The sequence below is a fragment of the Phaethon lepturus genome, unplaced genomic scaffold (genome assembly GCF_000687285.1).
Source record: "Phaethon lepturus isolate BGI_N335 unplaced genomic scaffold, ASM68728v1 scaffold16130, whole genome shotgun sequence".
NCBI classification, from domain to species: Eukaryota; Metazoa; Chordata; class Aves; order Phaethontiformes; family Phaethontidae; genus Phaethon; species Phaethon lepturus.
Window position 1 is genome coordinate 39,316 of NW_010509944.1, and position 27,431 is coordinate 66,746.

General features: G+C 38.4%; 1 protein-coding gene across 1 annotated transcript; it reads left to right on the forward strand.

Moving 5' to 3' along the window:
- Nucleotides 1-768: 768 nt before the first annotated feature.
- On the forward strand, nucleotides 769-27,081 carry SYNPO2 (synaptopodin 2; the record flags this gene model as incomplete). Its single annotated transcript, XM_010291584.1, has 4 exons — nucleotides 769-920; nucleotides 5,248-6,041; nucleotides 9,437-11,619; nucleotides 26,176-27,081. Coding segments are annotated over 4 exons (3,693 nt in total), but the record flags the coding sequence as incomplete, so codon positions are not given.
- Nucleotides 27,082-27,431: the final 350 nt, after the last annotated feature.

A 27,431-nucleotide genomic window follows, 5' to 3' on the forward strand; every position in this document is an offset into this window, starting at 1 on the left:
TGGCATACCTTGAGTGGTGTTAAAGCTGTCTAGGCTTTGTTATACAAAGACTATGACAAGTTATAACATGCTGCCAGTGGAAAAAGAAGTGAAACAGCAAAAACCAAGCTGCATTAAGATTCTTGAATGAATACTTAATGGGGAAGGTTAAACCATAACAGGCATGTCTTAACTTTAATAAATCAGGGCACTTACTGAGATGACTAAACATGGATTTAGGATCTCCAGTGATTCAGGTGTTTATAGTTTGTCAACTAAACCTACAGTCGGGCATCTAAGGAAAAGTGTCCAGTATACCAGAAGTCTGTATACCTACAGCTTTAACAGCATGTAGATACTGACATTCTGCCCAGGGGAGCCTGAAGTTACACACACTTCTTTTAAAATCTTGGTGTAGATTTCAGCTCTAGTAGTCTTAGATTTTGCAGAAACTAATCAGATTTTTTGCATTTCTGCAAAACTCTGATCAATTGATTGTTGTCCCAAACTTCTGTGTCTCCCTGTTTAAAAAAAAATAATTCCAGCCTGTTTGACATCTAGCTCACAAGCTCAGTAAAACAGAAGTTTTTGTATTTGTTATTACCGGCCAGAACAATATTAACTCAACTGGGACAAGTTATTAATTTGTGTTACTAGAAATTTGTTTATGATCAGTATTACTGATCCTTTTTCTTTTGTACAGACAAAAATAAGTTAAGGACATGGTTGCTGCTGTTTTAAAATGAACACTAAACGTGCAATTTGGAATTTGTTTTTGACTCATTGTAGGTTCGCAGCAAAAGCAAAGCAGCTAAAGCTGGACTGTGTGAGGGAGATGAGGTGGTGTCTATCAATGGCAAGCCTTGCGGAGACTTAACCTATGCTGAAGTTATCGTTCTGATGGAAAGCCTGACTGACGTCCTGCAGATGCTTATCAAGAGGTACAGGAATGCTCAGATTGTTTTGGGGCAATTCCGTTTAGTGGACCACATGGAAAATGCTGGTTTTGAATGCACTCATTTTGCAGACTTATACTGTGAGCTTCTGATAGTCCTCTTATCAATGCCTGTGACTCTGCTTGTCTCTGTGGAAAAGGGAGTATTTGATCTGAAGGAAATGATGTATATAATTTGAACAGAACAGTTCAGGCATGGAATTAAGAGTACAGTCTCCAAATGTAATGATTTTATTTCTTATTAAGTATTCTTAATACTTACAAGGTATCCACTACCATATCTGCATACTGCAGAGTCTGGAGTTCAATTATTCTTTCCACCCCTTTGAAGTAGTGAAGTGTTGTTATTCCCCATAGATAGGGAAGTGAGGCTTACAAAAAGCAAAGACTGTATAGATGGAGAAAGTGTATTACACAGATATGCCGTGATGATGACATGGCAAATGGTTTTCTTGGGTGGCAAAATGTGTTAGTAGTCAGGAGGGGGAGAGTGTCTGGAAATCATGAATTCTATTTCTGTAGCTGTTATCACTTCACTAGATGAGGTGGGGCAAGTCACTTACAGCTCTCTGGGTCTCAGCTTCTCCATTTATAAAATAATGACAGAGAATTTCAGTTTTCTTTGAAAATGCTTCGAGCTTCTTAGAGTAGAGAACATTCATGTAAATTTGCAAGCAAGCCATCGTTACTGCTCACTGTGTATCAGCAGTCTATTCCAATAACTGTTCAGTAATTGTCATCAGTGTAATATATGCAATCTTGAGTTCAGAATCACCTACAGTAAACACATTCTCCCCAGACTTTGTGAATTCAGACAAGGTGAATTGACTTCAGTATGAGTAAGAAGAGGAAGAAAAGACCTAAGACTTCCACATTCCTTGTAAGGAATTATGGTTCCCCCCTGAGCTACTGCAGTTCCCTGAGTCTGCTCTCCCACAGGCAGGACCAGGAGGACAGAAGGGGTCAGAGCAGCATCACTGGAAAAGGCTGAAAGGACTCTGGTGCAAAAAAGGCTCTTGTCTCTGGTTACCAGGGATGTCTAAACAGCATGTGAAATTCCTCTGTGGTTTCTGCAACGTGCGCAAAGGAACTTTCCTAAAGTGTCTAGTGTCTAGTGGTTCAAAGTCTGCCTTCAAAACAAGAGGGTCTCAAGGAGTATGCATTTTATTTATAATAGACATTTTGCATGGCCTGTCTGTGCCTGTTGTCTTGGGCTGTGTGATGGATCAATGTGATGAGATCAGGGGAACAGTGATAGCTAAGGATTACTGCTTACCTTCTCCATAGTGCATAGCTCTTGTTTCTGGTTCAGCAGTGTACCATTTGAATGCTCTTCATGTAATATCTGCATTCTTATATTTTTAATTCATAACATGACCACTGGAACTGCACTTGTAAAAAATATGTTTGTACCTGACCAGCTGTCTTCTTTTCAGCCATAGAAATAGCTCCATATGCTTTGACTCCTGCCTGTTGCTGCTCTATAACTGATACTTCAGTTTGTCTGAAGGCCACAGGATGCTCTAGCTGAAAGTGACAGCATCTTCCATTCACTCCATTGCGCCTGCATGAAAGTATGGTGAATGGCAAGACAGATCGTGAAAATCAGAACCAAAACAGAGTGCTTAGACCACGTAATTCAGTGTTTCATGGAATGAAACTGTGCCTGTTATAAATTTTAAGAAAATTGCAGTTGATCAACACTCTGAAAGTGACAAAAATGTTCTAAAGGAATTCACCGGGAGAATGTTTGAATTTCTTCTCATCAGCTCATCTCCCCCAACTCCCATCCCCTACTGTCAGTATTTTCCAGGGTATGGGAGAATAAATTGAAACACTTCACTTCCCCTGCCACCTCCTTTGTGGGTAGTAGCCCTCTCAGCACCACCACCAGAAGGATTTTTCAGGAAGTGTCTTAGCATCCTCTGAGAGCAATGAGAAGCAAATCTTTCCTTTCCTGAGTAGTCACTTGCTAGCAGACATCTCAAGAAAGTGCTGGAAATCATGAGGAAAGAATAATGCCTAACTAAAGGGATGTTCCAGTGGTGATCCTTACATCCAAGCATCTTTCTCCAGCAGGGAAGAATATTTCTGCTTAGGGAGCTTCTGACTGTTCCTGAACTATTAGCATGAAGGATGAGATTTTCATAGGCATTCATTGTTGGCCTAATTCTGCTCTTACTAAGCTTACTGGGAAGAAAATTAGGCTTTTAAAGTAGTTTTTTAAATGCCACTTGGCCTTTGATGTCTACAAAAAGTTTTCCCAACCCCCTGTAAACCACAGTCAGTTACTGAGCAGCAGTGACCATAAAATCTTTGGTTTACAGGATCAGAGGAAAGAGACACCCTGCAGGGCTGGCACTCTCCAGATGCTATGTGGGGGAGCATCTTACTGACCTTCCCGACAAATGCTGAACAGATGTATCAGGAAACATCGACAGTGGGGACAGAAACAGAAACACTAGCCTGCTCTTTTCACATCAATGTTAGCAACTCTTGGGCTACTGCTGAGTCGAGAAAGAAAACTTCTAGGGGGAAGAAGTGGGGAGTGTGCTCAGTGCATACCAAAATGAAATGCACCATGTAGGGAGTAAAACACGACTCTGAGACAGACCATGCCATGCTGACTCCATGAGTTCTGCTTCCTTCCTGGAATTACACCAGGGGTGGTGTTCCTGTAGTGCACTGGAAAGACCTGAAACAAAAATAATAATTTGACAAAACAGAATCTTAAATGACAAAAAAGAGATTAGACCCAGTATTCTGCCTCAAAACATGGATACACATTTATGTCTATATAGAGTAGAAGTATATCCATAAGTAGCAAGGGCCTTTTAAGGTGGAAATCTTTCTCTCTCACACATACACACAATCACTCAGCTACCAATAAAGGCTAACATTTAGCTGGCCCAGCCCCCAGCCTCATATCTTACAAGGAAATGTTTACAGATTTCTGTAATTTATCTGTACTTAAGAGTAGTACAATTGATCATCCAAATAGCATAATACAATGAAATCCAGCAGCACTCACAAGGAGCTCCCTAAATTAAAATCTGTCTGACCTTTATGTAGCTCCATATGTGGTTTAATGAATGTTACACACTTTGTGCTATTTGAAGCAGACCCAGACTGCTACAAACAGTATGCTGCATGGCTAGAAAGGCAAGTGATATTGAAGTTTCTTCAGAGCACTGACAGATTTATTTCTTCTGTTCCTTCTTCCAGCCTTTCTTTGTAGGGAGTTCCAAAGTTTCAGAATACTTGGGACCCGCTTTTGATTTCAGAAATGTCTATAATACTTGATATTAATCCTTTACTGAGGGTACCTTCCCTCATTTGCAAAAATGCTTTGCTACCTTCTTAGTCAACAGAAAGCCTTAATAGCATGCTGCAGTCTTGCTGTACAGAAAAGGTTTCTTCTCAAATTAATAGTAGTCAGTATGGCCCAGAGTACTGAAAGAAGAAGCTAGAGCGTACACGAGGAGTCCTAATACCAGTAAAACAGCCTAACTGGGCCAGGGGAATGAATAGTTTAAAAAAGGGAGCTACACTGAGGTATATAGTAGGCTTTAGGAAGTCAAAGTAATATTTGCCAGTTAGAAATATATATTTTTAATAACTAGGAAATATTGTATGGGTTCACTACCTTTTTTCACTGTATCACTGGAATAGGCCCAGAATGTTTCAATTATTCCATGGTACATAAGGATGATGATGCTTACAGGAATTCTTTGAATGTGTATTTTAAGTATTCATTCTCCTCTCTCTGATCCTCATCCAGTACTTATCTGTTCCTTGGAGACTAAACTATATGGGACAGGAACTATATGTGAGGATGGTGCCTAAAACAGTTGCAGCAATAGCCACAGAGACAAAAATTGCATGACACCGCTCTTCTGGTGTCATGCAAAGTTAATCTTCTCCTGGACATGTGAAATATGAAGAAGCATTGTTCCAGAAGTCTCAGCAGCATTTGTGGAAACACGATAACAGAAATGTGTGAAAGCATATTGATGTTAGAAATTGTATCATTCAATATTGCAGAAGGATGGTAGTAGGATCATAGTTCTACCGCAGTAGTGTAATTTCCCTGTTACTGAACTGTTAAGTTGACGAATTTTGAAAGACACAAAGATGCTTCAGTTTAAGACCTCTACACTCTGGGAAAATTCTTCTACTTAAATGGACCTGAAGCAGGTACCACAATTAATATAGGGGAAAAAGTACTATACAGAAATTTCTTTTGTATCTACTTACAATTGCTGTGCTTACAGCAGCTTAATTTCTTGAATTACTTGTTTATGTATGTGCAGATCCTCCAATGGAATAAATGAAACCTTGAATGCTGAAAGAGAAAATGGAAAACATGATAACATAAAAACTGAGGACTATAGGGAGAGTACTACATTGCAGATTAACACAGCAAAAGAGATACGCCATGGAGATTTATGCATCACAGAGATATACAGTGAGACTCACCAGGGAGCAGGAGAAAGCAACATACACTTTTCTGAAATGAAACAAGAGACCACACAGAGCCATGGAATTACTCCTAAAGTGATAGGCACCTCCAAAGTGATGGTGACAGATGAGGCTGCTTTCAGAGGGAAGACAGAAGAAAGAAGGCCAGGTACTATGGTTGAGCTGCAGTTGTCCCTCTCAAATGACGCGTGCAAGGGCACCAATGTTCCTGCTGTGACTCTTTTAGGGGCAGAAAAAAGCACCCCTTCAGGAAGAGGACCCAGTGTACAACAAGATGGAACTAGCCCTGTAATTGCAATTCCCCTGGGCGTGAAAGAGGGCAACATCCAGTGGTCAAGCAAAGTAGTCCAGTTTTCTAGTGGCAAAGAGGTCAAGAGGATCCAAGGTGCAGCTCCATCCCTCCCTAGGGTGGAGGTGATCCTAGACTGTTCGGACAGGGAGAAGGAAGCACCCAGGTCTCTAGCTGAAAGGGGGTGTGTTGATTCTCAAGTGGAAGGAGGGCGGTCAGAAGCACCTCCTTCCCTCCTCTCCTTTGCAATCTCATCAGAAGGCACAGAGCAGGGAGAAGACGACCAGCACTCGGAAAGGGATCACAGACCTCTCAAGCACAGGGCGAGGCACGCAAGTAAGTATGTCCCATCTAATCATTTGCACTGCCTGAGGGTATCTTTTGTAACTTTGAACATAATTTCAGAATTTAGACTGCATTAGAAAAAATGTTTAAAGATTTTTCTGCAGTTTTCTAACTTTCCTTCTGTCTTTCTTTTAAACGATTTCTTGCTTTATATATTTTTTCAGGGTCATACAACGCTCCTGGTGATGAGCCAAGAGTATACCCATGCCTTAACTGTGCTGAATAACTTTGCTTAGTAGACTTCCACTTTGAAATTAACTAATGACATTGTCCAACTAAAAATACTTACATCTCCAAAAAGGGCTGAATTGCGCTGGTCTTCTAATGTATATTCAGAGGCAATCTGTGGAATATCAACAAAAAAAGCAAGTTGCTTGCACACGTCCAAGGGAATCCTGTGGATTTCTCCTTTTATAGCAAAAACTTTGTGTTGTCATTTGCATCACCTAAAATCAAAGCCATGCCACTGCTCTTAGAAGTTAATTAAAAAGGCTGGTAGAAAAGCTTGATGTTGCCTGCAGAAGAGATTTTGACAGACACTAGCATGTGTATAACTGTTACATGATCCTTTTAGTTTTGTCAGTCTTCTCTAGACTGTAAAGTGAACATGCTATTTCTCCTGACTCCCATACCCAGAGGTCAGCTTCAAAACGTGTCCAAGAAGTTTACATGAAAGTAAACTTGCAACTGGATCCAATATTAATTAACTGAATGTAGATATGTATTATTTATTTCTTTATCTATGTATTTATGTATTATTTTATTCATATGGCACCTTTCTATTGGTTACTTGCTCTTTCCCAACAATGTTAAGAATCCTGTCTGGGGATTTAGTAGCAGTATGTCAAAGGTGCTTGAATGTGTGCAGTGATATACTGTAGCAACAAGCTATTTCATATGCAGTGTTGGAATTAGTCAGCTAACCCACTGCTAATTCCTCACTAAGCATATTTTTAGCATGATAACCATTTGTATCTTTTTGGCAAGTGGATTAAGCAGTTACTTATGCCTGAGTGTCTGTATGCAATCCACATATTTTTGGCATATTAAATGCAGCATAAAAGAAAAGTGCACATGCTTTACATTTTGGCTGCAAAGTTATAACCAACTGTGTGACTGTGCCTGTCTTTCTTAGAGAATTACTTGCAGTGTCTCTCGAATAAGGCAAAAGTACAAAGAATGAACTACGTATTACATGATAAACTCTGCTTTCAAGTAGTACATAGATTCTGTCCTTTTCCCATCTCAACCATGACAACCTCAATTCCTTCTAAACCTAGTGGCAGGTCATTATCCTTAGGAGCCACTGATTTAATCTATAGAAATGTTTGATTTTATTATTACTGTTTGTAAATTCCTTATACACATTAGAAAAAACGAATTGCCAAGCACAGAGGAATAATCTGTGTGCAGCAAATACTATGCATGTTTTTTGTAAAATTAGAAGTTCTAATGCAGCATTTAAGTCTAAACTAGAGAAGAATAATTATTATAGGTGTTTGATCTCTTTAGCAGAAATTTTCCCTGTAAATAGTAATCAGATTATATTTACCTAAGCGGGTCAGATTTCTTGTGCCATCTTTTGAAACTATTGATTAAGCAACTATTCAGATTAATTAAGAAAAAACACCCTAGCAAAACGAAAAGTTTAAATTTTTTCTTTCCACAGAACTGTATGGGTACCTGCTGAATCCCCTTCCTAGAAAAACACTCACTGCTGATACAAGTAGCTTATTTGAAAGCATAGAACTTACTCGCTGAAGGGTCACCATTTCTGTTTGCAGAGGCACTCTAACACTAAAGCCCATACATTTGGAAAATGTCTTTAGTGACTATTGTAAGCATTTGGATTGTCAAAGGACTGAGCCAAGGGTTTTGTGATTTGGCCCTCTCAAAATAAAATATTACATATTGCTGGTTCGGATGCCATGCTCTTTTCTCTTTTATAGGTTCTTGTGAAAACCACTGGTCCAGTCATGCTGTCATCTGGCATAATGGCAAAACTCCAATTGTCTTTAATAGGAGAAGTATCAGACTCCATCTACTGACATGGCTAAAAGGATCATTGATAGAAAATACACCACATGGCTTTCTTTAATGAGTTTGCTTTATCTATACTAGCAAAAGTTACCAAATAATTTACTGTTCTATTTTCATATATCAGAGGCGTACTTTCTTCTTTTGAAATTAAGTAGGACCACTGATTTAGGCAGGAACAGCTTTAAATTCTAGCTTTTTAAAAAGGAGAAGTTATTGAGGCTGTCATTCATGAGATGTGATGGTAGAATATAAGGAAGGGAAAGAAACAGGAACACCACCTGACTAGTGTTGCCCCATGAGGCACATGCTCCGTGTCACATAACAAGGAAGCAGTCATGCTGATGTACAGTGCATCTATCAGCTTTACAGCTGCATGTGTTCCTGATGAAAACCAATAATTTATGCTTTAGGAAATATGTATTACTGATATATGCTAGTGAATATTCTTGAGTAGTTGAACGTCCTCTATTCAGTTCTTAAATGTGTATTCATTCTTGCCACATTTTCAAAATAAATATTCTGTAGCTGTTATATCCTATACAATTTTGGATTATGTTTCAGGCAAGTAATGCTTGCTAAAAGATTGAAATCTGCTTTCACTGAGTAACATGGCCAAAATCCCATGTCTTCCAAGGGACTGAAAATTAACACTAATTATTTCTGTGTATGCCTTTTTGGATGTATACTTGCTTTTTAATAGATAATACATAGAAGCATACCAACTTTTATCAACTATACATGTTTTGTAAAGCATATGAGTAAAATAAACACATAAATGGCAGAACCTGCTGCCACCATCAGACAGAATGAAACTCTGTTTCGTTTGGTGTCAGATGTTAAACAGTCATGGGCCTGGCTGGCTGGGAATGTCTACTGTAAGCCTAAGAACTGTGGTCAAAGACTTGATAACTACCAGGCCATAGAAATCGAATAAACGAGAAAATATCATCTGCCTGTTGCTGCTGAGATTACTTACGGGAATAACGAACAAGAACACTAGAAATAAAGACAGATGTAATGTTCCTGTTGAACGAAGAAAGTCCTAAAGAAAGTGATGTAGTCCTAAAGAAAGTGATGTAGCCCTAAAGAAAGTGATGTAGCCTTTGAACTTGCATGAGTGTGACTCTAAGGAATGCTGGGTATGGAACAACAGAGTTGATATTGTGGGAAAAACTGAAGTATAATGACCTCTCCATGCAAAAGCAAATAAATGCTTTAATATGGCAGAAGGGGACAGTGGGCAAATTTCAGTATAGATAAATGCATAACTATTTTAGTTATTATAAGCCTCAATGTATTTTTCTGGGCTGCATGCAATTAAACGTGCACTTCAATTCTTTCCAAAGGGCTCCGGCGAAGTGAGAGTCTGTCAGAGAAGCAGGTCAAAGAAGCCAAATCTAAATGTAAAAGTATTGCATTGCTGCTGACAGCAGCTCCCAATCCCAATTCCAAGGGGGTGTTGATGTTCAAGAAGCGTCGTCAAAGAGCGAGGAAATATACTTTAGTTAGCTACGGTACTGGGGAGTTAGAACGTGACGAAGACGAGGGTGAAGAAGGTGAAGGTGAAGAAGGGGACAAAGAAAACACTTTCGAAGTGAATTTGCTTGCAACAAGCGAGTCAGAAATAGATGAAGATTTCTTCTCTGACATTGACAACGACGGTAAGATTGTGACATTTGACTGGGACAGTGGTCTACTTGAGGTTGAAAAGAAGACAAAAAGTGGAGAGGAGATGCAGACACTTCCAGAGAGCACAGGTAAAGGGGCCCTCATGTTTGCCAAGAGACGGCAGAGGATGGATCAGATTACAGCTGAGCAAGAGGAGACAAAGGCACGTACGGTGCATACGGAGGAACGAAGGGAAGCCACCATCTCAGAGAACTTCCAGAAAGTAAGCTCTTCAGTCTATCAAACAAAAGAGGAAGAAATGACAAGACAGCAGACCTGTGTGAGCAAAAGCTACACAGACATGAGCCAGAATCATAGCAAAACGGTACAACAAAATGGCTTTGGCTTAGCACCAGACACAAACCTCTCTTTTCAGTCCTCTGAAGCTCAAAAAGCAATGTCTTTGAATAAAACAGCTAAACCCTTCCCTTCTGGGGTTCAAAACCGAGCAGCTGCACCATTTTCACCCACAAGAAATGTCACTAGTCCTCTTTCAGATATACCAGCACCACCTCCTTACTGCTCTCTAAGCCCACCACCTGAGGCTTTATACAGACCTGTTTCAGCTCCTGTAGCCAGCAGAACTGCCCCAACTGTGTGGTCACCCATGGAGCCAACAGAACACATAGCATCCAGAGATGAAAGGATTGCAGTGCCAGCCAAAAGAACTGGGATACTGCAAGAGGCAAAGAGAAGAAGCACTTCAAAACCTATGTTCACTTTCAAAGAAACACCCAAAGTAAGTCCTAATCCTGCCCTGTTGTCCCTTGTACACAATGCAGAGGGCAAAAAAGGTACTGGAGCTGGTTTTGAGTCAGGACCTGAAGAAGACTACCTCAGTTTGGGAGCAGAAGCTTGCAATTTCATGCAGACTCAAGCATCTAAACAAAAGGCCCCTCCTCCTGTTGCTCCAAAGCCTTCGCTCAAGGTCTCTCCTACTGCTGATACTCCAGTTTCACCAGTTTGGTCTCCTCCAGCTGTGGCTTCTAACAAGTCTCCTTCTTTCCCAGCACCAACCTCACCTCAGGCAGCATATCCTGCACCACTCAAATCTCCAGAGTATCCTCATTCTCCTGCCCATCCCCCAAGTACTCTCAACCTAGCTGGTCCTTTCAAAGGGCCTCAGGCAACCCTAGCGAGTCCAAACCATACACCCAAGACAACATCAGTCACACCAAGTGCTGGAGGAACAAAGCCACCCTTTGAGATGCCACCAGCTATGAGTGGAAAAGGAGCACAGTTATTTGCCAGAAGGCACTCTCGAATGGAGAAGTATGTGGTGGATTCAGAGACTGTGCAGGCAAACATGGCACGAGCCTCATCCCCAACTCCATCTTTACCAGCTTCCTGGAAATATTCATCTAACGTCCGAGCACCTCCACCTGTTGCTTATAATCCCATCCACTGCCCATCTTACCCTCCTGCTGCTACCAAGTCCTCCTCGAAGTCCACCGCTGCTACCAAAAATACAAAAAGAAAACCTAAGAAAGCTCTCAATGCTTTGGATATTATGAAACATCAACCTTATCAACTCGATGCATCTTTATTTACTTTTCAACCTCCTAGTACTAAGGAAAGCCTTACTATTAAGCAGACATCAAAGTTGTCCACTTCAAAGCAAGCTCTACCTTTAAGACCACCTAGTGTTGGCTCTCCTACTAACACCCGGGCATCTTCAGTGTACTCCGTGCCAGCCTACAGCTCACAACCTTCGTTCCAGTCAAATGCTTCTATCCCAGTAAATGAATCATATTCACCTACAGGCTACTCTGCATTTTCTAAGCCAGAAACCACCACATCTTCTTTGTTTACTGCTCCGAGGCCAAAATTTTCAGCAAAGAAAGCTGGTGTCACTGCACAGGTGTGGAAGCCATCCATTATTGAAGAGTAAACCTTATAGCTGAAACTTAGTGTCCATTTTGCTTGCAATCAATTGAATGGTAACCTGGCATGGAAACAGTACCAATAGTATTCCTTAGTTTACTTAATAATGTCAGATGTATCACCTCAAACCTGGGTCCAAAATATTTGAACTTTTTCAAGGAATCAAAATACGTAACATTATAGCACATTTATGTATATTATCAGATGCTTTATACACATAACATCCTGAAATGAATAGATACCATTGTATTAAGTAAGCAGGACACTAAGTTTTTGCTCTAGGACTACTACAACAGAAACAACAGTAAGCAATATTCCTGGTATGTCAAATTAACAGAGAAGAGCTTTCTTTCTGTTCCCCTCCCCAACTATGTTCTAATGACCTAGGGATTTGAGGACTTTTTTTTTTTTTTTAAGTGCCTTATTAAATGATATGAATAGTAGTATGTGTTACTAACATAGCATAAAATATATACAGTATTAGACTCTGACTGATCACTAGCAGAATACAACTGGATAGACCTTGGGCCTGCACAGAGCCCCACTGAGTTCAGTCAGAATCTGTCCTGGCTCAAAGGTCCTTCCACGGGAATCTGGTTGATTGGCCAGGGGCATAGTTTGTAAGCTATGTGGATCAGCTGTGATCCAAAATCATGAATTGCCTCTGTGATTTCACAGAGAATGTCCTATAAGAGATGCTGGAGTGTTCTGAAGTCTAAAAGAGGTGGAAAGACAGCTGGAAAAATTGTTAAAGATTTCCCATTTTGGGGAAACTTGACATCCCAAGTGCAGACATATTTTTAGCCAAAGTTTGCCTTGAATCCAGCAAGTAAAATAGATGCCAGTAGATCAAAGTTATTGAACAGTCAGAGAGGTAAGCTGGGTTTTGCAGCTGCAAGGTAATGCAATAGTTTCTTGTGAAAGCACAGTGATTGAGAACTGAAGGGATACATATATTCAAGAATACTGATTCTTGCAACCAGAGTAGTCTATGCCACAGAAATTAGCACTTAATAGTAAATCATAAATATGACCATGTCTTCCTATTGGTCTCTCATACACATTTTATTATTTTCCCTTGGGGCTTTACAGTGCTTCTTCCCACTTCAAATATTTTTACTCTGGTCTTATATTTTCACCTTTTACGTGTTATATTGGGGACTAAGCATTGAAATACTGCTACTGTAGACAATTAAAGAGTCTGTGGTCTTAAAAGCTACTGTATAATATTGCAGTGAATACATTTGGTTGTACATGCAGAAAGCAGACTGGAATCAAAGCCTAATCAAGCCAATAAAAATCACTCCTTTGATTTTTGGACCTCCAAAATCCTTTTCTCTCCTTTAAATTTTGGATTGGGATACTGACTGCATTATAAGAAAATGACCAAGTGATCCATCTCTTTCTTAAACTTCAGGAGAATGATGGGAAATTAAAACAAAAATAGTTTGGAAAAGTCAAGAAATAATTACACTGCATTTACCTAGAAATAGAAAGTAGCAATATTTTAATCCTTCAGAGACCTCCCTTCTATCTGTTTTCCACTGTCAATATCTGTATTTTTCTTCTATCATTAAACTTGTCCCTTTCTTCTCTGCCTGTTTGGGGTTTTTTTCTTTGGTTTGGTTGCTATTTTTTTGTTTCACTTACATTTACAGACTGACAGTATATTTTAGGGGAAATCTATTTTCTATGCTATCCCATTAATATGTAATCTCCTCCCTTCCTTCCTCCTTCCCCTTCCCTTTCCTTTTCTCCCTCCTTCCTTCCCCTCTAGTAAAAGTTTTACCTGAAGTTACATACACTATTTTAGGTAGAAGTTTAAGATAGTAGCACCTACTTGGAATAAAGATATCCTACCAAAGATAAGCAGTGCTGCTAGAGAGATACACAGAAATCCAATCAGCCATATTGACTCTACATGTTTTTACCTACAGTCTCCTCCTGTAAAATATATCTGTAAACTAATCACACTTCTGTACTTGTTCACCCTACCACAAATAAGAATCTTTCCTTAACGAGGAGATTTTTAGCAGTTTTGTACTTCCACCACAAGTGTTGATGTTGATGCATGTGGCTACTAACAAGATGCAGCAGCTTACACATCATGGCCACCAGTTTGTATCAGGCTCAGGTCAGTAACTTCTGGAATTCATCACCGGTTACTGAGTATCCTATGCGAAATACATGAATTACTGAAATCTAACTTCTAAGCCTATATATGCCTACATGGCATACCACTTTCCAAGTAAGAAACAATATAGCGTTATTATTCTAAATATCAGCAGAAGAAACAAAAGGTAAAGCTGGGATATATTCTCAGCCGAAGGACATCAGCTCTCCAGAAAGACAGAAGTCAAGTTAATAGGAACTAGAGAAATGCCATGGACTGAAACAGAACATTTCAGTTTCCTGAGTCATCTGTCTAGAACTAAATTCACATGAAAGACAGAAATGCATAATTGTCATCTTTAAAAACATTTTGATATTTCTTTCATTTTCAGCACGACCCAAAAGTTCACTTAAGAAGTCAACTAAATCATATGCCTGTTTACAGCAATAAGCAAAAAGTCAGCTTCCGTGATAGCAATATAAAATATAGTTATTAGCCTATCTTCTCTTTACTTTGTCCAAAAGAAAAAGAAGTGCATCTATGCCGAAAATTTGGATTTAGATCACATTTGGATTTTTTGCTCTTATTCAAATAGAAGTATTTCATATGACCTAGAATGACAGAAGGATTTTTTAAAGCATCAATAACAGTTAAAAGCAAAAGCCCCAGAGATATTAGTCCTCTTAACTCAGCTAAGATCTTTTGAAAATCCCATTCAAAGTCCAACTCTGAATTCAATTTCATATATACATGTCATTCTACATGCATAGTGCTTGGATTGAACTTGCCTTCAAGACTCTTTTTACTAATCAGGTAAGTCTGCAATTCTTACTAATATTTCAGAAGACTAGCCTACTTAAAGTAACACTTTTATCCAAAATGTAAATTCTTGTGAAGCAGGTATTTAGAGGAAAGTTGAGCTGTTCATTGTCATAAGTCTAAATAAAAGCTAACGATGATGTCACACATCGCTGAAATTTCAAGAAAAGGAATGATTTGTGTAGAGAGAAGCCATCTGAAATTTCACTTTGAAAGGGCAATAAGCTTTTGCAAATGCTTTTCTGAAAAAGCTATTAGAATTATTTCAATATAATACGACATAGCTACCAAGATGCAATTGTTATGTTTACTATATAAGCATATTTAACAGTGAATTTTAGGCCACCCGTTTCTTTAGTTAACAATACTTCCAGTATATTCACATTAAAAGAGGAATTTAAGTGTTTTATGTTATTTTTAGCACATTTAATTATAACCCATGCTGGAAGTATTACACTGCACCAGTTTGGATCTCACATTCTAGACACCCTTTTCATGAAAACTGGCAAAAGCTACCTCAGTCAAGAGCTTACATACTTTCATTTTCTGATTCAGTTATAAACCTCTTGTTATAAAACCTGAATTAGAAGTTTTGTTTTGGAGATCAGTAGCTTTTAGACAAAAACTTAAAATTTCTGTTGCAAAAATAAAAGACAAAATTTAGATCTTGAACAAAGAACTGCTTAAATTCCAACACCCTCCCTTCTCTAGGGAGAACCACTCTTACCATGTTCCTGCTCAGCAAAAGATAACATATAATGAAACAAATAGAAAGATATTTCAATGATTTTTTTTCTGTAGGAACTTTTACAAAGTAAACATTATCATCTGTTACAAGTAAGACTCATTCTTTTGCTTTCTGCTCTCTTACGGAAGAAATAATTTTGCCAGTGTCCTAAGACATGTGACAACATCCAGTGACAATAAGCTGCTTGGTTCCAAAAGCACCAGGCCGATGTTGTGGGACTTCATAACACATGTATATCGAGACTTGCAGCAGGGAATGCTAGACACACTGACAATTCACTTTGAGATCAAGCCAAATGCCATTTTCAGATCCGCCATCAAAAGGAGGTTTCTGTTAAATTTTGTCTGAAGTCTTCTTGCACTGGCCCTCACTTTATAGACCTAATTTTATTTTTTTAATTTTGTATACCTGATGTTATTTTATATGAGACATTCAAGAGCTGAGACACAAAATCAGCCCTACAACTGCAGTGACCCATTTTGCTGTCACCACAGCAATTCTGTGGCAATGAGCTTATTTTCTTTCTGTTAGAGTGCTGTTATTATTCACACTAAAATGAATGTTCAGAATTTACACAAATTTGTATTTGAAGTAAAGAAATACTAAGAGGTTGAGGTATCAGCAGGCTCCAAAAATTAGGAAGTGAGGGGCTCGTGTGTGGTTCAGGTAAGAAAATAAGTGCTAAGTGGTAGAGCAGCAATTTTGAGAGAAAAAATGACTAGGATTAGAGGGAGCCAAGCAGTGGGGAAAAAACTCCAAGAAAAAAGCAGAGACTGCACAGGATAGAATACATATCAGAGGATCATGAAATACTGAAGGTACAAAAGAAGAAAACAATCAGCAAGAAGGGTTTCATTATTCTGCACAGAGATGGCTGACTATTTCCAGCCTTTTGTTGAAATTTTCTAGATTATTCTTGGATAACAGAATGCTCACATCACTGGGCATGATTTTTTTCCTCTACTATTTAGAAAAAGATAGTGAAAGAAGTGGAATGCTAATACCCAACACAAAGAAAAAAGTGAGCTTTTAAAAAAGGCAGGCCCTATCAATAGACTATTGCTCTGAGAGACAACAGATCTACAAACATATTATCCTAGATAGCTCCTATACATGAGAGTTTTCAAAAGTACCAAGGGGAACTCTGATAAAAGATTATAAGCAATTATAAAGAGAACTTGACACCAGATGATGTGATCTGGGAGGAGCACTGTTTATCAAGTATCCAGAAGGACACCTCAACAAAGGACCAGACTTGCCATCATGTTGTGCTGCTCCAGCATCTCTGCGGGGAATCCTCTGTGCACTATGAGGTAGGGAAATACCAGTGAAATGACAGCACTCTTTGCAACTAACAATTTGCAAAATCTTTCTCCTCTCTTTTTCTAGGGCCCTTTTCCAGATTTTGTAGCTTTAAGAATAAAAAAAATGATTGGTTCTAGAATGATCCACTCTTCCAGTCTTGCCTTTTTAACAAAACATGATACAACTTTCTTTGCCTGAAGTCAAACACCCAGGATTCCACTGATCGCTTTGGTGGTTCGGCACGGCGAGTGCAAATCTTAATTACACAGCTTGGCATAATGTTATTTTATACTGAGCCTATTCAGCTTGAAATAGAAATGTTATACAAAGAATAAACTTCACAAGATCTTCAAAAACTTGTGGATTCAGAAGCTCTGAATTACTCACTGCAGGTAGATTTCTTAGGAAAACATGTGACACTGATAATTTCATAGCACAGTTGGTGCCACTGTCACAACTTCATAATACCCATGACAATGACTGTTCTGCCTGCAGTTTAATTTTCTTTGGTTAAGTTAACAGTTTTAGATATGTACAGGTATTTTTGCCAGTCCTAGCCATGCTACCTGAATATCTTTTATGAACCAAACCGGGCTGTAAGTTTCTTCAGAGAAGGTTTCCACATACTTCCTTGCTGGTTGTTTGGCTGATGTCAGAAAGTGCAGAAGTGCAACAAATGAGAAAAAAAAAAAAATCATGGTGGCATTCCATTAAAAATTCAAAAGACTACACAAAGGAGAGGCAGCAACATCTTTTTATGGTGATGTAAATCTGCACCTGCACTGTACTCTGTTGCACAGCTGTGAGCATTTCAGGTGCACAAAATGATAAACTTTTCCCATCCTAAGGTTACTTTCAGACATGTGTTTTGGTAGAGAAACTTGACAGATTTGGTACTGCTACAGGAACGGTACTGAAGCAAGCACCTGACCCTGTGTATATGTAATTTTGAAAAACAATGTTAAACACTACTTAGATTGCAAAATGAGGCACTTGGAATTAATGTTAATCCAACCGTCCTGGGCATCTGTGTGACAAAAAGATCTGTAATCATGTCATCATCTGCTATTTTTTTCTGTAGGACTTCAGACTCAATTCAAGGCACAGAATGGCACTGCTTATCTGATGAGTAGCTCTTCACTGTTTTGTTTTGACATTGTTCTGCGCTTAGCACCATTCCTTACTTAACGTGTACTCTTCAAAGTGTGCTTTTCATGCAGAATTATTTCCTCACAGATTTTTTGGTTAGTACCCAAGTCAGTCAGAAGCCATAGTTAATTTTTACACTATTGCATGCTACAAAGGAGTAAATAAGGTATGAAGAGTGTGGCACTGATACTAGGACACTCAGTAGCCTTGGGTGTCCAGTTCAAGACACTTAGCATCTTCAGAGCCCAGCAGCATATGAACTAGTTACTGTATCAAAGTATGTGATCCTTAACATCAGTCTGTGAGTGTTAACACATCACAGGTCTCCAGGTGAAAGCCCACAAAGGGAATCCTCAGTGACCAGCTATGAAATCCAACCAGTGAAAGCATCTTTTGCACAATATACTCCTTTGCTATATAATCCTAGTATTTCCTAAACGAAGCCCTGAAACACTGCTGGATGGGGCAGAAGTCCTGAAATTTAATTAAAATGCACGGGGCAATGATTGTCCAGCTTGCATGTCATAGCTTTTGAATACTTAACCTTCCAACTTCACTAGCGTTGCTTCAACATAGCTTTGTGTGTTTAAGACCCAAGGGTTTTCTAAGAACAACAAACCAAATCCCAGAATACTATCATACAGCATGCTGTAACCAACAGGCTCCTCCAACATGGCTTGAACCACAATAGACAACTGCCACCATGCTGCTACAGTGACTGGCAGCGAAGGCATGATGACATTCCACCTCTGAATCGGCACTGGGAGGATGACACAGGTTTCCAACGCAGCTTCACAGTCTTTTCTGACAGCAGAGAGGCTGAGAATGGGCAAACTCCATTCCTCTGGGGAAGAAATTTCCCTGCAATTCTGGAGGAAAGCATACAGTAATGTGGACAGATTCCTCTCCCCAGATGTACCTTCCTTGCCCCATTTATTAATTTTTTTCTTTTTCTGGTCTCCTCCCTGTAGCCTCATTGCCAGATACACAGGTGAATTTTCCATTCCTTAAGTTTCTCATCCAAGCTCAGGAACCTTGGGCATCAGGTCCTAGTATCATCACTCTTCAACCCAGTGCTGAATACAGATTTTCCTTCTGTATCAAGTATTACCAGCTCCTGGTTTTGCTTTGTCCAGTCTCTTCTCCATCCTTCCCTTGTCTGCTGCTTCCGTCCCGTTGAAAGTCTGCTTCTTGCGCCCCTGTATTAAATTATACGTTCCCCCCCTTGAGGCTGCTTGGGCTCAGACAGGAGGTCTTGGCCTCTGTCAAGCGGCAGCTGTGCCCCGCAGTGCCTCCCCGTCCTTATCAGTGAGCGTGCAGTCTCAGGTCCGGACCCGAAGGTGGGAAGAGACATGGGTGTGCACCATACGCCTGCACGCATCACTTCTCTGTGAATGAAAACCCAGCTGTGCAGCCTGCGCAGGGGCTGGGGAACATCCCAGTGACTTCTCTGGCCTGCGGGGGTCCACATCGCCTGCAGTTTAGACAGGCAGAGGAAGCACGAGGACAGTCTCTTTATTCTTCTGTGTGGTGTCCAAAGACATCGCAGCCCATAGCAGCTTAGACCTGTAATAATGAATAAAATCCTCCTGCCTGACAAAATATTACCACTGCCAACAGAGTTCTCAGGAACTAGCTGTAAAAAGCAAGGTGCTCCTATTGAGCCTATATAAGGCTTTCAGCTTAAATATACATGGGCAAGTTTGCATGGAAATATGAGACACATCAGATACAATGATTAGCCTCAAACCAGTTCTAAAGCATGGAGTGGTACCACTTTTCAAGGAAAAGGATGATAGATTTTTTGGTCATTGACGGTACTTTTCCCTACTCTCACTCTTTGAAATGGTTGAACCGTATAGGTTCATTTGCTTGAAAAGTATAGGAAATGGTTGGGTCATTTGGGATGAAGTAAATAAGAAAAAACCCAAAAAACTAAGACTGAAAATTTCAGTTTGAAAGATTTGTTAAGAAAATTATAAGGAACTGGATAACTTATTTTTTAGTTTGGATATGTTCAGCAACAATAATAACGCCACCTTCAAGTATTACAATAAAATTAATACTTATTTTCTTTTATTTTAGAAAAAATATAATTAACCTTTACTTTATATCAATTTAAAATCCTTTCATTGTTCATACAAAATTCCAAGGTCAGAAACGAGGACCAACTTTGCACTTATTTTTCAAATGTTCATTCACAAGGCTTCATCTTCTAAGACCTTCCTCTAAGCAGTATAATATAAAAGTCCAGAAGGTGGCAGCAAATATTCTTCCTTTCAAAAAATAAAGTATTCCAAGGAAAGCTAAGATGCCTATGGCCAAAAAAATTTCAGCCATTTGCTTTTTATAGGCATAACTGTATTGTATTTTGATAATCATATGTGGATAAAGATTAAATGATAATGGAAAGCACTGACTCGACTTTACATGGGTGCAAACTGAGCTAACTAATTTATGACAGGTTAGCAACACTCTTGTGTTTCTTTTCCACATAGTCATTTTGCAGTAGTGAAGGCCTAACTCTAATATCTTACTTTTCTCTTCTACCATTACTTGGCAACTAAAAACAACTTTATTGTCAAAAGCAGAATTTGTTACAAAGCTTAGGTAAGATGGGTGACAGTAACTGTTTCATTAGTTTGTATACTAACGATTGAAACAAGATTATTCTCACCTGAAATAATACCACAGTTATAAACAATCTAAGGTTCCAGTTCTAAAATTCCCTATAAATTTTTGAAAGCTAGCCCTAACAAGACAGCTTTGAGGAAGTTAGGACGAGACATGAACTACGTGATTCCAGTCTATTAGTAGTCTCAGTACAGCCACTGACAAGGCTTTCGTTGTAAGAGTCCCTGCCTCTCCGGCCATTAGTATCCCATTAACTAAATTCTATATTCCAATTTTACCCTGCTATAAACTATTTCCAATGTTTCAACTAAATAAGATTTTTCCATTGTATTTCAAAACTTTTAGTATTCATATTGTAAAACAGCTGTAGCATTTACTCCAGAGCTGGCAGCATTTCAGAGAGAAATTATTTTTTCATTATATAAAGTTTAAATTGTAAATGGTTTGGAATGAAAAAAGCTATAATAAGACTAACAATATGTCTCCCTTCTATATGCAGTACAGTTTAAAAATATGAAGTGCTTAGTTTATGTTTTAAAAATGGGAAGAAGGAAAGAATTAAAAGGCATAAAAATAAAGTATTACTTATTCTGTCCTACCATTTTCTCAGCAGTTTGGACTCTAACTGCAGTGGCCATTACAAGCCCATAGAAAGCAAAATGAGAAACATATCACTCTGTTCTTTTTATAGAAATAGTCATTTTTTGAGATAGTACAATTGTTTTATCTACGTCCTCCCCCTTTGTTCTCTTTTTGTGTAAACATTAGCCAAGCGCTAATGTTAACTCAGATCTGAACATGCTTTGATACGAGATTAAGGACCAGGACTATAATGGACAGGTAAAAATAAATCTGCCTTAATGACTTAGACACCTATGTCAATTTTTTTGAAGTGACTTAATCAGGTGGGAATCTATGTTGCAGAGAGTTTCACTGAGACATGGACTATTAAGACTCCAACCTACTTTTGAAAATAGAACCCTTGACTTTTTTTTTAAATTTAATGTATGTCCCCTTAACTGTTGAAAAGGTAGTTTCCGCATGTAAACATATGAACAATTTTCACTTAATAAGGAGATGTGCCACCTGAAACAGAAAAACAGTTACTGTGAAATCATTTCACTAAGTAGTATTTTGCATTCCTATTTGATCTGTAAAATGACAAATATTTTTCTGACTCTTGCCTTTAGAATTTGCACTATTTTATGAAACTAAGTATTGCTCTTTTTGGCTTTCAGCTTTTTATAACTATCAAGAAATTTGAAATAGCAGTATGTTCCAAATAACTCATTTTTCTGGACTATTGATCTAGATATTATTGGATCAAAGGTAGACATTCACACTCCTTCAGCTTACATTAAACAGATCTATATGTGCACACACCTTTTATAAGTACAGTGTTTACATTCATTTACTTATACACTGAAATAGTTGCTTTTGGAAGTAATATTACATGCATTTTAGTTTATATTAATACACAGCTTATAAACATCAGATACACTTGTGGTACAGTAAATGTTTGCGTCATTGACCAGTTTATAAATAGTTTGCATTTTTAAAATCAATGTTAAGCTAAACCTAAAGTTTAATCTGTTCGCATTAACACACAAGCAATCAGCAGCTATTGTTAGGCTTCTGTGATTGCAATGGACAGCTCTGCACCGCCTTTTCTCTTCTTGACATCCAAAAAATCACTTTCCCTTCAATAATTAATGTTATAAGATCTTTCCCTCTGAAAACGTTCACATGAGGCAATGGAAAAGAACAAATTCATCACTGTCAGGCTTCTGGTTTGTTTTGCAGCATAATACTTTGAGTGCTGGTATGGTATTATAATGAATGTTTTACAACAATATTACAATAATACAATATATGATAATGTAATATTTCTAGTAGCATATCACTCTTCCTTCCTTTCTCCCTCTATTTCTGGGAAGAAGAATGGAAAATCTCTACCCCTCTTTTTATGATCTTCTTGTAGCTTAAGTGAGGCAGAGGGTAGAATAATCATTCTCTATTTGCACCTCATATTTCTCACTGTTTCACTTACGATCTGGGGTTTGTGCATTCTTTTTAGTACACGCTTGTCAAAAGATGTATCTCCAAGAATTAAATATGAAGGGAATATAATAGAAAGTATCACTACATCTGGTTGCTGCTGTCCCATAAATGAATGATGAATTCTAGCAACTAAATGTTGCCTTAACTCCAAAGTTTGTGTCTGTTAGTTTGAAGGTGCTGAACACCAAAGTAGTGATTGAAATCAGTATATGAATATCAAATACAGATCTACTTTGACTTTAGAAATGTTCAGACCTAGGCTTTCAGTCTAGGAACACTGCTACCAATAACAAAAATTAACTGCAATGAAAACAAGGCAATATTGATCATCTTTCAGTTCCTGCATTTGAGATACACTGCTATTTTAGCAAAATTATGCTTTTCTACAAGTGCTTCAAACCTATTTACCACAAGAGTGTGAAAAAATGTGCAATAATATATATTCTGAAGCCAAAGATTATTCAATTTCAGAATAAAGTCGTGGTAGATAGAAATAGTCTATTTATTAACCCAACAAATTATTGCAAAAGTATGTCACTATGCAATGTACAAAAATCTGCTGTGCAGGGTGCTATTGGATTACTTTTATTACAACAGATACTACCATAATGATCTTAGATCATTAGTCAGTAGGCTTAGAGACTAAATCCCTCCTCCTTAAGGTAAACACCGAGGTGTTATGGCATATTGCACATAACTGATGCATTTGCTATATTTCTTCCATGGGTGATGAAAGAAATTCAATAATTCAGAAAACTATTCCCCTGAATCCAAGGGGCTATAACTGCTTCAAAGTGTAGCCACTTTACAAATTTAGTAAAATTGTTTCAGGCCAAAACAGATATTATTTTTCCTAGATATAATAAAAATAAAATTCATATAAAATTTTGTGAGCTTTCTGAGCTTATCAGAAGGTAGATGATGATGACAACTGCTATTATTTTAGGAAGACTGAAATTCAAAATAACTAGGGCTCATTTTAGCTCCCTTCTGCCTGTTTCCTTTTTTTGCCTTATGTGATAACAAAGCTATCTGTAGAATAGTTTCCATCATCATAGAATAATATCTTATTTTCCATTAATGATCTTGATTTTTTGTTGAATCTTATCTAACACCTGTACTAAAAAAAAAGTAGAACTCATGATAATGTGAACACTTAATTTTGTCTACACTATTTCTGCTTTTACAAGTTAAACTTCTACCTTCATAACATAGTTGAATGGCCCATTTTGTTAGACAAATAGTGAAATATACTTGATTACTCATAATCCTCTGATTAAACTCTGTCAAAGAAAATTAGTTCCTGTTTTACCAGTAATGGTTAGGACAAAAAGACACTTCTGCAACTGGATGAACTCTGGAGTTTTTCTCTAAACATGACAGACTAAACAGTATCTTTATCTAACTGTCTTGAAATTTCAGATATTTTATGCAGCACTTCTTTCAACAGTATAATTTGCATCTCCAGACTCTTACAAAGTACTCAGGGGGCTTGGAACTGGAATGTCCACTAAGTGGGAAATTTTCTGTCTACTCAGCACAAACAATGTTCTAGAACCCTCCTGAGTGCAGTTAACACAGGTAGACTAACTAGATGAACCTGTTTGATCAACCTTTTCATCCCTCTGTACAAACTTATCTTCTTAGTTTCGTGGTTCAGGTTATCAGATGAATTTCTAATAGAAACTATCTAATTTTGCACACTTATTTTGATTTTGCAATTTTAAAAATTTATGCTTGCTAGTAATTTCAACAAAAGGCGCTAACCAGGCTTGCTGAATAAGCTCTTTTCTGTGGATTCAGTGAAGAAAGAAATTGCCATACATTAGAGGAAGGAGAAGTATTCTGACTGGCCTATCTAGGTCTGCCACTCATTGGTGCCAGGCATGATCTATTACCTGGACTCTATTTTCCAGGTAAGAAGAAGAAATCCCTCCCATTAGGTGAAGATATGGAGAAACTTTAATCCATTCTTGACAGTATATGACTTCATCTATGAGAAAAAATGTTCTATATTTTCTTTTATTCACTTACCTTCCAAATGGATAGTTCTTCTTTTTATATGGTACCAACTTAGACCACTCAGTTGGGTATATATGACGATCTGATCAGCCACATTTAAATGTTTGATCATCTCAAGGTTTAAGTAAGGGTTCTTAAAAATTAACTGAGCTAAATTGCCCAAAATGAAGTACTTTTTTCTGGATAGAAGTAGAACCTCAGGTAGGATTAATAATGTTGTGGTGTTTCCTCTCTGGAGCTGCAAACTGTGAATAGATGATCATAGCTAAGAGGTGAAAAGAGAGTCCTCTTATAAAGCATTAGTTGTGAAACTTGTCAAAACTCTCATTACATGACCTCTATGTGTCACTCTACACTTTTTAAAAGAGATTCAGACTAAGCACCACCAAACTGACCGAAAATAATGAAATCAGTAGTCACCTTCTCCGTTTCCATCTCTCATATACAAGGCTGATATTAAAACATATTCTAAAAGCCTGTGTGAAGAAGAGGTCTTCTAAGTTTCTTAAATGTGTCAAGATCCTGTGACAGAAAAGCATATATATATATATATATAAAACATGACATTTCAATGTGAATATTTGCTAGATAAGCTATATCTCGTATGATCAGATACCTATTGGCTGGTATCTAGACCATGCTCTCAGTATTTTAAGTTTTGGAAGCTAATTAGGAAACGTAACACAGGCCAATGTTGTTTGAATTAAATTCTAGCAAAGCCTCTGGCAAAAAAGTCTGGAATTTCACACCGGATTTCAGAGTTAAAGGCATTTAAACCTCAGGATATGAATCAGTGGGTGTAAATGAATGAGTTCAGGAACCCCACGTATACAGAATACTCAGTAAGAACAACGTCATTTATCTGTGTAACACAAAGAACACGTCTGGCATGGGGAAAATACTGTACCTGTTTCACACGCTGCAAAATGACTGTGGCAGCAGAACCTTCTCATGAACACAGTTTCTGTTTCAAAATGCTGCATTACTAAGAAGATTAGGATTTGTCAAATATGAATGGATTGCTCCTATAAATGGGTCGGAATGTACTGAAATTTTGAGGGCATTGGCTTTTAAAGAAGCCAGGTTAAGTAGCGTCCTGTAAGGGTATTAAGTGAATGATTGCATTAACGTCTTCAATTTTTGGTGTTCATTTTTGTGCTCTGAAAAGTGAAAACTAAGATAAGTCTAATAATTTTAGAGTAAGAAATGTCTTTCTTAAAAGGAGATTGCCACAGATATGTTCTTGGACAGATGTCCTAGACAGAGCCTGTTACCACATAAATTAGGCTGTGCCTGCACGTTAGAAAGAATCTTGTAAACACTCAGAACTGTCGCAACATGACTTCCTTTCCCATTATTAATGGTCTTTTCAGAACAAGGCACACTAGCTAAGTAGTGGAAAAACTGCATAGTTGCTAACATAATTGTATCTTTTCAGTAAAAGCCTGTCTTTGGTCTATTTACTTTCCTCAAAAATTCAATTGGCTCTGTCTTTGTTCCTGTTTCTTTCTCTGCCTCCCTTTTAATACCTCCTCTCTTTCCACTAAACTATTAAAAAGTAGACCTAAAAAGGGATTGCCAGGATGTCATGTGATTTCAAGGTCTGTTTGTAAGTGAAGAGAAGGGGCTTCCTTTTTTGTTGTTTAATAACTGTAACTACATTTGGTGTTTTGTTTTCCTAGGAAAGAAGCAGTGGACGCTCATTATCACTTCCTGGGAGACCTTCATTCATTTCTCGAGCCATGTCTCCTACTTCTCCTCTTATATTCCAGCCTGCCCCTGACTACTTCAGCAAGCCAGACACAGCAGCTGACAGGCCTGGCAAGAGACTGACGCCCTGGGAGGCAGCGGCAAGATCCCCTCTTGGCCTAGTGGATGAAGCTTTTGGGCCCCAAAACATGCAGGAATCCATTGCTGCTAATGTAGTATCAGCTGCTCGCAGGAAAACACTTCCTGAGCCACCAGATGAATGGAAACAAAAAGTTTCTTATGAGCCTCCAGCCCCAAGTGGTAATGTAGCCTTATTAGGAGGGAAGAAATCGGGTATTCTACCACCCCCCAAAAGCTCCCTGTCTGCCCCAAGTGCCACCACACAGGTTGGCTCTCAGCTGCAGTATGCTTACTGCAGTCAACGGTCCAGAACAGATCCTGATATAATGTCCATGGATTCCAGGTCTGACTATTGCTTGTCAACAGCTGATTCAAACTACAATCCACAGCCAAGGGGATGGAGGCGTCCAACATGAGCAGCTGAAGGTCTAGCATATTTTCCCTCCTTCCAGCTTTACAAGCCTTAGATCTGAGCTGGAGAAGGAAAGTTTCTTGCTGGCCTGGCCACCTCTGAACTAAAGAAATCAGGAGGCAAAACTGAATGGAGCACAGTTTTCACATGACTGCGGGGCTAGCAGCCTCTAGAATAGACTCAGTTTTACACCTAACCTAAGGTTGTTTGGTTCATCAAAAGGCAAAAATACATGTTTCTTGGGGTAAGGGATGGGATGAAAGTGGGGGAACCAATGTGCTCGATACAAAAATCTAGAAAGGATGTGGATGGAGACAGTGCAAGTGCTTGCAGTTAAGTTAATGTGAAAAAGTAAAATAAGGGCATTTTAAAGGCAAGAAGTATTTTACAGGCTCTTGTAGGTTTTCTGGGTATGTTTGACATCTGAGTTCCAAGATACTAGATATAACCAGATTCGGAAAGTTCCAATGGAAGTGGAATACTTGAAAGCACTGGCTTATTTGCCATATGTTTTCTTACTGCATTTTTAAAACGAGCTAATGAAGTAAATCAATGAATATTTTTACTGTGGCAACAGTTAAAATACATCCGTGGTCATGGTACCTGAATCCCTACAACATGTAGATATATGCAGTCTTATGCAGTCATATATTTCAGGTGGATTTCAAGACAGTTTCAATGAAGTGTTACATATTG